Raw genomic sequence first — 13362 nt, forward strand, 5'->3', positions numbered from 1 at the left:
GAAGGTACTTGCAGCTCCCTGTAAGACAGTTATATTGCAGTTATTAAAAGTCTTGCAGGTGGAAAAACAGAGGAGTGCCTTATAATGCTTTTGGCCTTCAAGTATTACAAGGTATGTAGGTCCCAGGACCAGGATGAATTGTCATTTGTCCTAGAGCTGTCTTAGAAGTTGCTAAAGAGGTTAGCATCGCCCTTGAGAAATCAGGAGAGGCACTGGAGTCCCTGTGCACTCCCTATGTGGTATTGTGAGACCCTTCACAGAGACTGCTTCCAGATTTGACATCAACGCTTTTAAAAAGGCAGTGGCAAATTGGAAAGAATACAGGAAATCTGCCTGATGTTAGGACACCAGTGAGGCTTGATCTATTTTGGGTAGGTGACAATGAAGAGATGATTTGATGACAGCTTCTGTACTTGTGCATGAGGAGTTCAGGCAGCGAGGAGCTCTCTAGTCTAACCAACAGAGGCATCAATGCTCCTCACAATGTTAAATGGGAACAGGCATATCTGGAAAGGAAGTTTTATAATGAGGCTAACTAACCGAGAAACAATCTGAGAAGGATTTGCTGGCTTTACCACAGGAGAAAAATCCTCCAGCATAGAAATGAATAGGTTTATCTAAATGATGTGGTTGCCCAAGCAAGCAACAGAAATTCAGTGCAAGACACCTTTTGACCCTGTGGCAGGCAGGAGGACAGCTGAGATGTCTGTAATGGCTCCTCCTGTCTCTAATGTCTCTGAATGCAAGAAATCCTATGGGGTAGCAGACTGTGTGGGTCAGAGTTTGTCACTGCTCTTTGAAGCATGGAGAAGCCAATGTTTATGTCCATGAAGTGTAATTTCATGTGAACAGAATTAGTGTAAAAAGATTCCCATTGATTTATCTGAAAGTGACTGAATTTATTTATTTATGTTGCAGTTGCCTTAAATTTCCAGACAGCAGGCACAGAAATGGATGTCTACCAGGGCCGGTTCCAGGACAATGGGTTTTCTGGGTATGTCTTAAAGCCGGAATTCCTCCGGGATGAGCAAACCAGATTCAATCCAAAATCCATCACAGAAGGAACATGGGGGACAAAGAAGAAGCTTATGCTTAAAGTAAGAATAGAAGTTGGAAAATGTCTCAGTAGCATCTACCTTCAGCGGGGGGGGGGAGGAGGGGGGCGGAGGGGGCTTGTAGGCTGTACCTTCTCCTTCTCCTTGTCGCACCTGGGCAATGTTATCCTAATCCTTCTCATTTTCCACTGCTGGTGTCTCTGCTTCAATCCTGCATGGGCTCTCATCCTCCAAAGTCTTACTCACATGTTTAATATTCAGCAAGAGGAGAGGTTAATGACAATATTCACTGTTGTTACAGAAACTCACAAGCAATCCTGCAGTCAACAGTCACCACTGTTGTTTCCAAGTATCATCTGATCACTTTGGGGACAGTTGGAAGAGTTGCCTGTCCCCTAGCCAGCTGGCTGGGCTGAAGCAATATTCATTAGGTGCTTTGGCTCTTGACAAATCCCTCTGAAGGATGTCAAAGCGCTGGCTCTGAAAGACCAACACCAGCTTGTGACGACAGGTCCTGCATGCCTGTAAAAGGAGGGAAGTTTGCCAAGGAACGCTGCTTCCTAATGATGTCCTGACCTCTTCCTCTGTTTCCTCCACAGATCATCTCTGGTCAGCAGCTGCCCAAGGTGAACAAGAGCAAAAACTCCATCGTTGATCCTAAAGTAACAATAGAAATCCACGGTGTCCAACAGGATAACTACAAGAAGCAGACTAGAGTAATTGAAAACAATGGTAAGAGGTATTCTTCTGTGCTGTGCTCCCTTGGGACAATAACTGTGATTTTCTGTAGCAGAGTGTTCCTTGCCAAGCCTGCCGTGATAAGTAGAAGTGTGAGATGCTGTTGGCATGTTGGTGTAGGGACGCTGGTAGTAGATTGTTGGTGGCATGAACTAGCCCCACAGACTGATATCCTTACGGAGAATTACTTTTGGAAGTTCTTTCCTCTCTCAGATGTTTCAAGACAGAAATTCTCTAGAAAACATCAGCCATATGAATTGTTTTGAGGCTGGCTGCAGATCTGCATAGCTAGAGATTTGGAAATGCTCTTCACATCCTGGCAGTTGGACTTGACCTGGGATACACAGTCCTTACCAAAATCTTCCTGGAGGAGCCTTCTTATGAGGCTGATTTTACCCTGGAAGTGTCACAAACTCACAAAATACTGAGGTTGCAAGGGACTTGGAAGCTGAGTGTCCCAGCCCCCGCCCAAAGCTGGTCCAACCTCAAAGTTAACTCAAGATTCTCAGATGAATTTTGAACATCTCAAAATGTGGAGATTCCCCAGACTCTCTGGACTCTCTCAAGTGATCCAGTCTTTGACATGATGAAATAAGATATCCCTATTCTTAACCAGAAATCCCCCTGTTGCAGTTCGTGCCTGTTATGGATTGTGCTTTTACTGTGCACCTGTAACAGCCTGGCTCTATTCTCTCTATGAGAAGGTAGTGGAAGATGGCAGTAATACCCCCCTTAGCTTTCTTCAGGGTGAATACCTTGACCTCTCAGCCTCCTCTCATAAGTAACAAAGTCTGTTCAAAAGGAAAATATTTCGTGTAGCTCGGAGTCTCCTCACAAGGTAGGGACACTGCATCTGCTCGTTCTCTCAGCCAAAATGGCACTAGTGCTAAATTAATGCACATCACAGTAACATTACAAGAGAGGCATGAAAGCTATAAACCTCTAGCTCCAGAGAGCCAGGCTCCAGCTTTACCCAGCACTGACGTCAGATGCTTCACCTCCCCATGGACCATTTCTCATCTGTCAAACAGAACTGCACTTTCCCTTTGTGCAGTGAGGGTCTGAATATTGTGGCCTTCTGAGTTTGCAGAAGGCAAGGTCAGCCTTCTCCTGTGGGAGTAACAAGGCAGTAAGAGTCTGAAAAACCAGTCTTCACCCTTGTGCTAACAAACAGACAGCTACAAATACACATATGCGTCAGGGAATGCCGGGACAGGATGATGGGCAACAGTTTTTAGCTGCAAGAGGGGAGATTTAGATTAGGTATTAGGAAGAATTTTTTTCCTGTGAGAGTAGTGAGGTACTGGCACAAGCTGCCCAAAGAAGTCATGGATGCCCCATCCCTGTAGGTGTTCAAGGCCAGGCTGGATGATGTTCTGAGCAACTTGATCCAGTGTAAGGTGTCCCTGCCCATGGCAGGGGGAGTGGAACTGGGTGATCTTTAAGGTCCCTTCCAACCCAAACCATTCTAGGATTCTATATATTACCATGCTTTGGCAGTTCACCTGGTTTGATGTTGGTGAGACTGAAGGGTGTGGGGCTGTGGGTGCAGATCAGGTCCCAGCAGTGCAGCTGTGGAGCTTGAGAGACAGTGGTAACCTGCTCCCTCAGAAGCTGTGAGCAACTCACAATGGCTCTGAGATGGGTTGAAATTCCCCCACAGATAACCAGTACCATGAAACTACCATCCTAGGGTCAATGATTTTCCCTCATCTTTGATGATTTCTGCTCCCATGAGTCAGCAACACTATCTTTATTCCCAAGGCTGAAGGGGGAGATGTGTGTTATCTGAACAGTCCAGTTGATTTAATCCTATGGAAGTCAAAAAGAAAGTACACCAACCCAACACAGATATTTCACACAGATATGTCCACAGGCCCATCCCAGCACCTCCAGAGCCAGCTGAAGGATCCATACCTTCTGCTAACTGTCCACAAATCCTTTATGATCAGCAGCTTCCAGCTGACATTCTGATGTCCTGGGACTTCTGCCCTGCTCAGGCAGGGCTGATGGCAGCAGAGTTTCAAACAGGATGTTCTTTCCTCCTGTTTGTTTCTGGGGAGTGGTTTATTGAAACTGCAGAGAACACTTGCCATGCCCTGGGCAGAAAGCTTGCTCTTCATCTCTCATCTGGTGCGATGATCTTGGTTTTGTTTGCTTTGTGAGTCCAGATCACAAGATCCTTGTCCACAACAGAAGTGGGGCTGGTTTGACTGTCTCAGACACTGCTTTTATACAGGGAAACATAAAACATTTTGTCTACAAACCTGATGATTCTTTTTGTCATCAGACATTCCTCCTTAACCTTTCTTGCAAACAGGGAAACTGAGGCACAGAGTGATGAGAGATGGGTGTACCTTGAGCACTCAGTGAGGCTTAAGGCCTCAGAAGGCTGTCACAATGCAAAGGCACAGCTCTCCTGTCTGCTCCTCCCTGGTTTTGGACTGTAAAAATTTGCAGCTGGTCCAATGGCAACAAAGACATCCAGGTATCTGCCAGCAAGAGCCTGTGGAGCAGAGCTCTCTTGCTTCTCGCTGCCTTCTGGGACCATGGTGCTGAAGTCTGCAGTGAGCGGTAATTTATTAATACCAGGTAGCAAATCAGTGTCAGCTGGGAACGATGGTCTCAGCATCTCTTTAAATCTTTGTTTTGGGTCCGATTAGGTTGACAGTCAGGCAGAGTCTCTATCCATTTGCAAGCATCTCTGAGCTCCATCCTTGCTTGTGAGCATCTCTCATTTCCTTCCTTGTTTGTGAGCAGCTTTGACCTGCATCCTTGTCTGTATTGCACAGGCTTTAACCCAAAATGGGATGAAGAGTTTACATTTTACATAGAGATCCCTGCACTTGCCCTGATCCGGTTTGTGGTGGAAGACTTTGACCTGTCAACCAAAAATGACTTCATTGGGCAGTACACCCTTCCTTTCACTAGTCTGAAGCAAGGTAAGGTTTTACTCCCTTTTCCTCAGAACCAGAAAGCCCTTTGGAAGGCTTCAGTGTCCTAGATGAGAGGTCCAGGCCTGTCCGACCTTGGAACAGGTCCTCCCTCTGGGGGGTGGACAAGATGATAAATGGTTTATTGGGGAAGGGATCCCTTTGTCACCAGTGGCTTTGGCCATACTACATTATCGATGCTCAAAGCCATGCCTCTCAGACCTTCCTGTCCTGTGGGGTACTGGGAGCAAAATGTTCTGAGGAAGGGAGATGTTTTTGCAGGGTCTTGGGAAATGTCAGCAAATATTTTTGCAACTGGACAAAAGGGCACTTTCCATCTGTGTCTCTGTTTCCAGGTTACCGCCACATCCACCTTCTGACCAAGAATGGAGACCCATACTCCTCCTCCACTCTCTTTGTGTACATCAATATCCAGGACTGTGATTAGCAGCTTGGCTCTTTCAGGGCACAGTGAACCTCGTTACAGACCTAGAAGGAATTCAGCGTGCAAAGTCTGCCAATGTCAGAGTCCTGTTAAACGCCCAGTTCTTTCTCTGGAGTAGCACACGGTGCCCTATATGACCCCTGATGAGAAATAGCCATCAACCTTCTCCATTCTGCGTGCTGGAAACATCCTAATGCTGCTGTTGAGTTTAATCCTTTTGTACCCATTTGACCAATCCATCTGTGTTTTCAGTTCACTTTATTTAGTGTGTTTTTTTTAAATTCTGCTTTTAGCCAGCAGATAGGGACACCTTTTTAGCAAAGTACAGCTCTTGGGTTGGGTTCAGTCAGACATCTGGACAAACATCCAACATCGGGGCAAGAAAAAAACCCACTCCACCACTGAAATGTGTGCCCAGGTGCCAGATGACCCTTGCAACTTCAGATGTCAGACATCTTTCACCATATGAAGTCTTAAACAGGGACAGAATTCTTCCTTTATCTCTTACAGATTAAAAAAGAAAGCTGCACTACAGAGGCCTGTGTTATATAACTCGGCTTTCCTTTTGTATGATAATAAATAATACATGAACACTACTCTGCCTCTGTACCTGGCTCTCCGCCAGGTCGCTTTGCATTCAAAGCCTGGCTCCCATCCTGTGAAGGAGAAAGAAGCTGCCGACCGGCAGATTTCCCTCTAACCCAAAGTGAAACCAAATCAAAGGGACCTCAGAAAACGTCTTCTGCCGATGACAGTGGAAATACACTCAGCTGACAGTGGGGCTTTTTCTTTAATGCAGTAAATCTTTCTTTGTTTTTGGTTTTTTTTTTTTAAATTGAAAAATGTCATTTTTTAACACAGGGGAAGTAGCGGTAGAAATAGTTGTAAATGTTAGCCTTGTCCCAGTTGCACTGTAGAAGAAACCCCGAACAAACAGCAACCCAGTATTTATGGCAAGAGATGACTTTTCTTCAAGTACAACTACAGAGTTAAGGGAATATTGTTGAAATAAAATAATATATATTTTGAAGCGCCAACTATGTTCCTAACAATATGTTAGACTGTTAAAAGTAAAAAAATCTGGAAAAATCCAGTTACTTGTCAATGTTTGCCTCCTCGTCTTACTTGAATACAACACACACGAAGCAGGAGATAGGCTTGCTTAATTTCTTAAAGGGATCTGTCTTTCTGAGGTTTTTCATGCCTGGCAGTGGAGAGGATGGACTGCTACTGAAGGGGTTAATGTCCTTTTAAACAGATTCCACTCCACTCACTTGCTTGACTGTATTGGAGTCCAAAATACCTTGGATTTAGTGACTCTTTCCCCGCCACAAAACTGAGTTTTATTTAGTCCTACCTGGAGTTTGTTATGCTGTGGTAATTATTGCTGGACATTGATTTTTTTCCTCTTCACTACAATATTGTGTGAGGTTGTAAACCATTGCCAGATCAAATGTGAATTTATATCCACAACTCAAAGGCTGATATTGAGTTAACAACCAATAGTTGAAAGGGTGCAAGAGCAGCTGAGGCCACTGAGGCAGACCGGGGTTTCCTGCAGTGATATGGGCTCTCGCTGCAAGAAGGATGTTGAGGCTCTGGAGCGTGTCCAGAGAAGAGCAATGAAGCCGGTGAAAGGGCTGGAGAACAAGTCTTACGAGGAGTGGCTGAGGGAACTGGGGCTGTTTAGCCTGGAGAAGAGGAGGCTGAGGGGAGACCTTATTGCTCTCTAGAACTACTTGAAATGAGGTTGTAGAGAGGAGGGAGCTGGCCTCTTCTCCCAAGTGACAGGTGATAGGACAAGGGGGAATGGCCTCAAGCTGCGCCAGGGGAGGTTCAGACTGGATATCAGGAAAAAAATTTTCACAGAAAGGGTCATTGGGCACTGGCAGAGGCTGCCCAGGGAGATGGTTGAGTCATCATCCCTGAAGGTATTCAGAAGATGGGTAGACAAAGTGCAGAGGGACGTGGTTTAGTGACAGGTAGGAATGGTGGGACTTGATCCAAGAGGTCTTTTCCAATCTGCTGATTCTACGATTCCATGATTCTATGACATGGGCTCTCTCTCAGCTTGCATCTAGGATGGGGCATGTTGTATCAGGAGACGCATTCAAAGGGCAAGGCTGGAGCATCCCTGACTCCAACTCAAGGACACCCTGAGTTCCATCTCTGCTCCCAGGACACTCTGAGATTTTGCTTAAAGGAGTCATGGGATATAAAAGCATGAATGAAGGAGGTGCAGGGCTTCCCCCTACCACAGAGGAAGCTTGCACTATGCAGCCTGACAGTAGGCATTTCTGCCTCTCTTTCATGTGGGGTGAGTTAGATCAGTCTGCTGAGTTGGCTGAGCACAAATTATCTGCATTTTTTGGAGTTGAAGGATTAGATTTCACTTGGGTTATTGAGCCAAACCAGCCCTCAACTGCCTGCTGTGGCCAGTACTAGAGAAGCAGGGGGACGGGGAGTGGGAAGATATGTGGGGGCTGGACGATACTATCCCAAGCCAAAGTGAGTTGGATGGACTACACGGAGAGCCCAGGGTTTCCTCTGCCTGTTGTGTACTTACATAAGGTAGGCAAGATCTGTGGGAACAGAGAACATTCCTCATCAGGTAGGCACAGTTGAGGGAAAACTGCTGGGAAGGTAGCTGAGATGGAGATGGGGTGGACTAGAGTGTGATGGACAATGCTATTATTCCATGATTCTGTGTGGGTGAGCAGCTTTCTTTAGACATCAGAGGCACAGAGTAAAGACAACTCTCCCTGTGAAATGAGGAGAGCAGCAGTTTCCAACAGGCTTGAATAGCAGTGGGATCCCTTATCTGAAAATCCCATGCAGGAGCACTCCACTTATGTGTGCTGGTATGTGCCGTGGCAGCTGGAATTAAAGCAATTTGTAGCAAACCAGACTAATCTCCCTAATCTGGCAGTATTTCTGCTGCTTTCTATTTGTTCGCATGAGGCTGCTTAAGCCCACAGTCCTGGGATTTATGTGTAGATGTGGCACTTTGGGATGTAGTCATGTGGAGGGCTTGGCAGTGTTAGGACTCGATGATCTTAAATGTCTTTTCCAACCTTAATTATTCTACAATTCCATGATTCTATGGCTGATAGGTGGCATTGCTGTGTTTTACTGAGGAGCACACACGATTTGTTGGTTTGGGGGCTGGCAGGAGCACGCCACAGCGGGGTGATGCAAATATTGTCACTTCCAGCAGTTGCAATGGAAGCTAAAACAGGGATAATGGGCACTGATTGTATCCAGCGTGAACACAACAGGAGCAATCATGCATGTAATTTGGCTGATATGTGTCTCTGCTTGACTCTTACCTTATTCTGCAGGGCAGTGGGATTGGGAGGGTGGTTCAATGTGTTTTGGGCTGGATCCTAAAGCAGAAATGAGATGAAGTGGTGGCAGGAGCATGGAGGTAGTGATGGGATTGTGCCTTATTTGAAGGAACTACCAATTCTTAAACACAAAGACCTGTCCGAAAAATGCCATCACCTGGAGGTCCCTGCCTCCAGCACAGCCAGGTGGTGACACTTCACCTGGGTATTCAGTGAGAGCTCTTCAATCCTCAACCACTGGATACTTGTAGATTCTCAGTTCCATCCCCACATCCCTGCCGCAGAGTTGGGCTGACAGGCCAACTGCTAAACAGTCAAGTACGCCTTTTTGTAGGCAGTAAGGGGGCTTCAGGGGCAGGGTACCTGGGCATGGGGAGACAAATGGTCCTGTCTATATGGTGTTTGGGAACAGAGGGGGCCTCACATTTTCAGTTTGTTCTTTAAAAAAAAAAATCCCAATCCCATTAAGGACCATGTGTTTGAAGGATCTGTGGCCCTGCAGAGCTTTTCTCTACTGCTGTCTTACCCTACATGCTGATCAAGGACACTTACAATGCTGCTGCTGGCTGTTTATTTGGAATAACTTAATAGGTTGGAAATGAGGTAAAGCTGCAAATCCATGTCTTTTGGGTTCTTAAACTTATGTTTCTTCATTTAGCTTACCGTTGCATCCCTTAATCACTGATTTCTCACAATTCCCACTGCAACCTCTGATGGGACTGAGCACCCTCAGCCCTGTGGACATCACAGAGATGGAAGACTGATAAGCCCTTCAGCAGGACGCTCTCTGCCTCAGGTGAGACTCAAAACTCTTGTGGATTCCTCAAGCCTCTGATCTGCAGACAGTTCCCCTGTATCTAGTTGTGCTCAGGAAGGCTGAATAAGATCGAAGAAGGTGTCTGAATGAAAAAAAAGTAGTCTGTGTCTTGTTTGGCAATCAAAATCAACAACTGTGTCTAGCCCTAAATCTCACCATCCTTTTGAAATAGGTGAGCTAATAAATATGTTCCTGCTAAGTGTTTTTTCTACAGGTCAGGTTCTCATTTGTGTTACCTCCACTGGTCTGTGCTTGTTAGTCTACAACTGATCCTTGCTGTTCTTTGGCAAGCAGCTTTTTTTGCAAGGTAAGAAGGGGCTAAACTGCCTGATCTCACTTCGTGGGCTACTCCATCACACATCTGGCTACTCCATTACCTTTTCCCTGATCTCAAGGCTCCCGCTCTGTCCTCCTAGGGCTTCACCCTTCTCGTCTCACCCAGAGTGTACATAGCAGCTTCAAGTGGCCTTTGTCTTGCCTAACTTTAAACTTTTACAAATGAAGGAAAATTGTGACCTTCTGCACGTGGCAATTTGCAAAAGGGAGAGGAAAGAAGAGGCTACAATATGCTTGTGTGCACATGCTTGTCTTCATGGCAATTAGCAATAAAGTGTCAAAAAGAGGTAAGAACATCCTGCACAGTTGTTGCTGCAAAAGGTTTTGCTTTCTTGGTTCAGGGTTTGCAGGGAGAAAGAAGCCATCCCATGAACAGTGGCTGCTGAAATAAATGCATCGGAGCTGGGCATGATTGCGATGTTGGGTTGGGTTCATTGAACAAACATTTGTACTTCTTCCCTGCAGCTCCTAAGAGAGCAAGTGTTGGTCCCAGAGTCACTGGATGCCAGATAGCCCCCACGGTCTCAGAAGAGTCCATATTGCTTCTTCTCGTTCTGCTGCTTCCATTTGGGCATCTGGTAGAACTCTTCCTTGGACTTCCCGAAGATATCGTGGAAATCGGCATCAGAGAGATAGTACTGCAGTGGGAGGAGAGAGCAAGAAGAGGTCAGCTTTGGCTTTTGCAGAGGCTGGGACACCTCCATTGGCTGCATCCCTTCCTCACTGTGCCAGCGATGACCTCTGACTCTAGACCAACAGTTCCTGTCCAGCTGCCTGTCCTTGTGGCGCAAATTAGAACGTCATAGCAACTGATCCTCATCCTGTTTCCCAAAGCACCACGAGAATAAAAGCCTGCCGCACCAAAGGGATGGTCTGGTTTTGACAGTTGGCATGCGCTGGGTAGAATGATGTTCCTGCTAATCATACTGAAGCTGGGACATGGTTCATCAGAGAAGTTTTGCTGGCCAAAGTTTGTTTCTTAAGTAGTGATTCACAGTGAAATAATCTTCCTCTCACCCAGTCTCCCCCCACAGCTCTGCCAGATACTGCACTGGAAATATCCACTCCCACTGCTGCAAAGACAGAAAATTTTGTGGGTGGCAGGCTTATGAGTGATACTGAGAAGGACTCTGTGGGAAACGGAGGCTGAGTTTTCCCTGGCACTTTGGGTAGAAGAAAGCACTCGTGCAGCCCAGCTGAAACAGGACCATTAGAGCATGGGCATTGCCGTGGGTCAGAGCTGCTGGCCCAGGTGTGGATCAACTCTCTGGCTGCAGGCACTGGCCTTTGCTGGGAGATCTGTTAGGGCAAGACATTGGTCGAACTTGGGTGGTAGAAAGTAGAGGGAATCAGCCCCCTGTGTCCCTCCCATCATCTTGCTTGGACTCAGCTACAGATGTTCTTTGGGCTGATCAGAAAAAGGAGAGGTGGCATTCCTCCTTGTCCCTGGATGGGATTTACTGAAATGCAAGCTTTCTGAGGAGTTTCTAATGAAAACCAACACCTGCAGCCCAAGCAAAATGTAAATCTCAGCTGCATTCTCAGCTGTGTCACCTTGTCTCACAGGAACTCTGTGAGATTGATTCTCTGTCCCTCCAAGAATGGAGGCTGGGTGGCAGAACTCTAGCAGAACAAAATATTTTGAAAATTAACTACTTAAAATTAAGTTTTCTCCCCTTGATGACCCCAAGAAATACATGAAGTGAGGTAAAACTACCACAGTTTTCTCTTACATGAAGTTCTGTTTTTTTGATGAAAGCTATGCGTCCAGCTTCCGTGTCCCTGAGCCTCAAGCAGGAATTAGCCAATGATTAAGTTCCAGGTTAAGCTACAAAGGCATCAAACCAGCAATGCCATCACCTCTTTTTTAGTGGGATCCACGCCTTCTGGAAGTTCATCCACTGTCCTGTTCATCAGCACCTCTCGGGAGTAAATTCCTTCACCATTAGGCAACAAGGAAGGGCTGCTGTTGTTGTAGTTGCTGCTATTGCTGAAGCTGTTGCTGTCACTGTGGTTGAAGTGTGATTTATACTCAGGGGAAGAACTTGTAACATCTGGAACAGCCAAGCTGGCCGTGCTGAGGGCTCTCTTGTTCAGGCTGATGTTGTTAAGGTCCTGCCAAATCAAGGAAAACATGTCAAGACAAGAAGCTCTGGAAGAGCAACTTCGAGGTATCCTAGGATCCTTCTCTCTGTTGGGGCTGAGGGGACTGTTCCTGACATTGACTATCTCTTAGTCTGCTGCTTTGGAGAACCAAAGCTGCAAGAAGAAAGTCCAAATTAAAACATTAGTTCAGCACTGCCATCAGTGTTACATTCTTGATCTTAGGAATACTAAAAGCACAGCGCTGATGAGAGCCCTTAGAAATAACTGCATACTTACAGCAGTCTGATTTTTCTCAAGATAACAGCAGGGGAAGTTATGTGTGGGAGAGCAGAAGGTGAGATTAGGTATCTACCATACCTAAAACTTCTAAATTACCTGTGTACCCCTCCCCAACTTACCACGTCCCCTTGTTCAAACCCCCCACACTTCCTTCCAGCCTTCCTCTTGCCCCTGCCTAGCACAGAACTGATCCTATGCAACCATCATATTTGGGAATAATGGGACCTTGTGCTCTCTATGCTTTGTAGGATCTCCACTGGGCTGTGCCTTTCTTGTCCATGGTCTTTGTGGCCACAGCACTGCAGACTACTCATACAAAGCTTAACTGCACACTCATTTAGCTGCACACGCTTTTATTTGCATGTGTAGTTTAGAAAGCAGCTGGCCAGTCTCCTGCCACAGATGTCTCTTCACAGGACTGGAAAAGGCCCAGGAGATCTAGATGTGTTTATGGGTTATTAGTCACACCTCCCTCAGCTTTCCACAGAGGAGCACAGCTCTGATCCTGACAGCCTGAGGTCCCACGCCTGCTCTGATCGTCATGTCCCCTCCTTCATGAGAATGGGCTGGGGGACGTGGTGGTATTTAAACCCAGGTGTTTCCTACCCATGTGGTCGAGAAGCAACTCACCACTTTGATCTCGGATATAGCCGATACGTCTCCTAAGCTGTTCTTCATCTCCTCATAGGTCTTGCCATCCTAAAGATAAAGAGATTTGTAAGAAGCATGGGCTGCCTTTAACTAGTATATGCTCCTGTTGTCTAATGGGATCAGGAGATTATTTGAATTTTAAAGCCCACGAAGGTGCCGGCTGGTGATTCCTGCAAACCCCAGCTCTTGGAATCAGGACACTGTCAGAATCTGAGCTTTTGCTTGAAGACGAAGAAACAAATGAACTTGAGCCTTTGCAATTGTACAGTAACAGGTGAGAACAGGAAATTTAAAGACTTCAGAGAGCAGAAGGCAAATTGACAGAAACTGTATTTACTGCTGGATTCAAATCTTCTAAGTTTTAAATAGATCTTGCAATGCTTGAAAAATTGGGATAAAATAACATTCCTTTCCCCCCCTTCCCTGATTCATGTAGCTAAAGCAACAGATTTTTCAAAGTCTCCATCCCTGACTTCTTGTCATTTGGTGCCGTGTATTACCAGTTAATATGCTGGATATATTGGCAAAGCTCATGACTGTGTTTTCCTAAGCAGCCAGGAGATGTCAGTTCTTTACAGAATCATCCAACAAAGTTCCCCAACAAGAACAAACAAAGTAAACACATGGACTGGAGAGCAAACAGATTTAGACCCAA

General features: G+C 46.0%; 2 protein-coding genes across 3 annotated transcripts in view; one reads left to right on the forward strand and one right to left on the reverse strand.

The window, feature by feature from the left end:
• PLCD1 (phospholipase C delta 1) overlaps positions 1 to 9356 on the forward strand; it is a 59405-nt gene extending 50049 nt beyond the window's left edge. For both annotated transcript variants that reach the window (XM_054060173.1, XM_009558286.2), the window contains exons 12-15: positions 919 to 1097; positions 1655 to 1787; positions 4586 to 4735; positions 5083 to 9356. In XM_054060173.1, the coding sequence (XP_053916148.1) occupies positions 919 to 1097; positions 1655 to 1787; positions 4586 to 4735; positions 5083 to 5174 (554 nt within the window). In that variant the 3' untranslated portion in view covers positions 5175 to 9356. The remainder of the gene's footprint in view (positions 1 to 918; positions 1098 to 1654; positions 1788 to 4585; positions 4736 to 5082) is intronic.
• A 13-nt stretch (positions 9357 to 9369) lies between these two features.
• VILL (villin like) overlaps positions 9370 to 13362 on the reverse strand; it is a 37870-nt gene continuing 33877 nt past the window's right edge. Inside the window, exons 18-20 of the mRNA XM_054060177.1 lie at positions 12687 to 12755; positions 11532 to 11786; positions 9370 to 10309 (exon numbers count right to left, since the gene is read on the reverse strand). Coding sequence (XP_053916152.1) covers positions 10196 to 10309; positions 11532 to 11786; positions 12687 to 12755 — 438 coding nt within the window. The 3' untranslated portion in view covers positions 9370 to 10195. The remainder of the gene's footprint in view (positions 10310 to 11531; positions 11787 to 12686; positions 12756 to 13362) is intronic.

This window comes from Cuculus canorus, chromosome 2, assembly GCF_017976375.1.
Source record: "Cuculus canorus isolate bCucCan1 chromosome 2, bCucCan1.pri, whole genome shotgun sequence".
Lineage (NCBI taxonomy): Eukaryota > Metazoa > Chordata > Aves > Cuculiformes > Cuculidae > Cuculus > Cuculus canorus.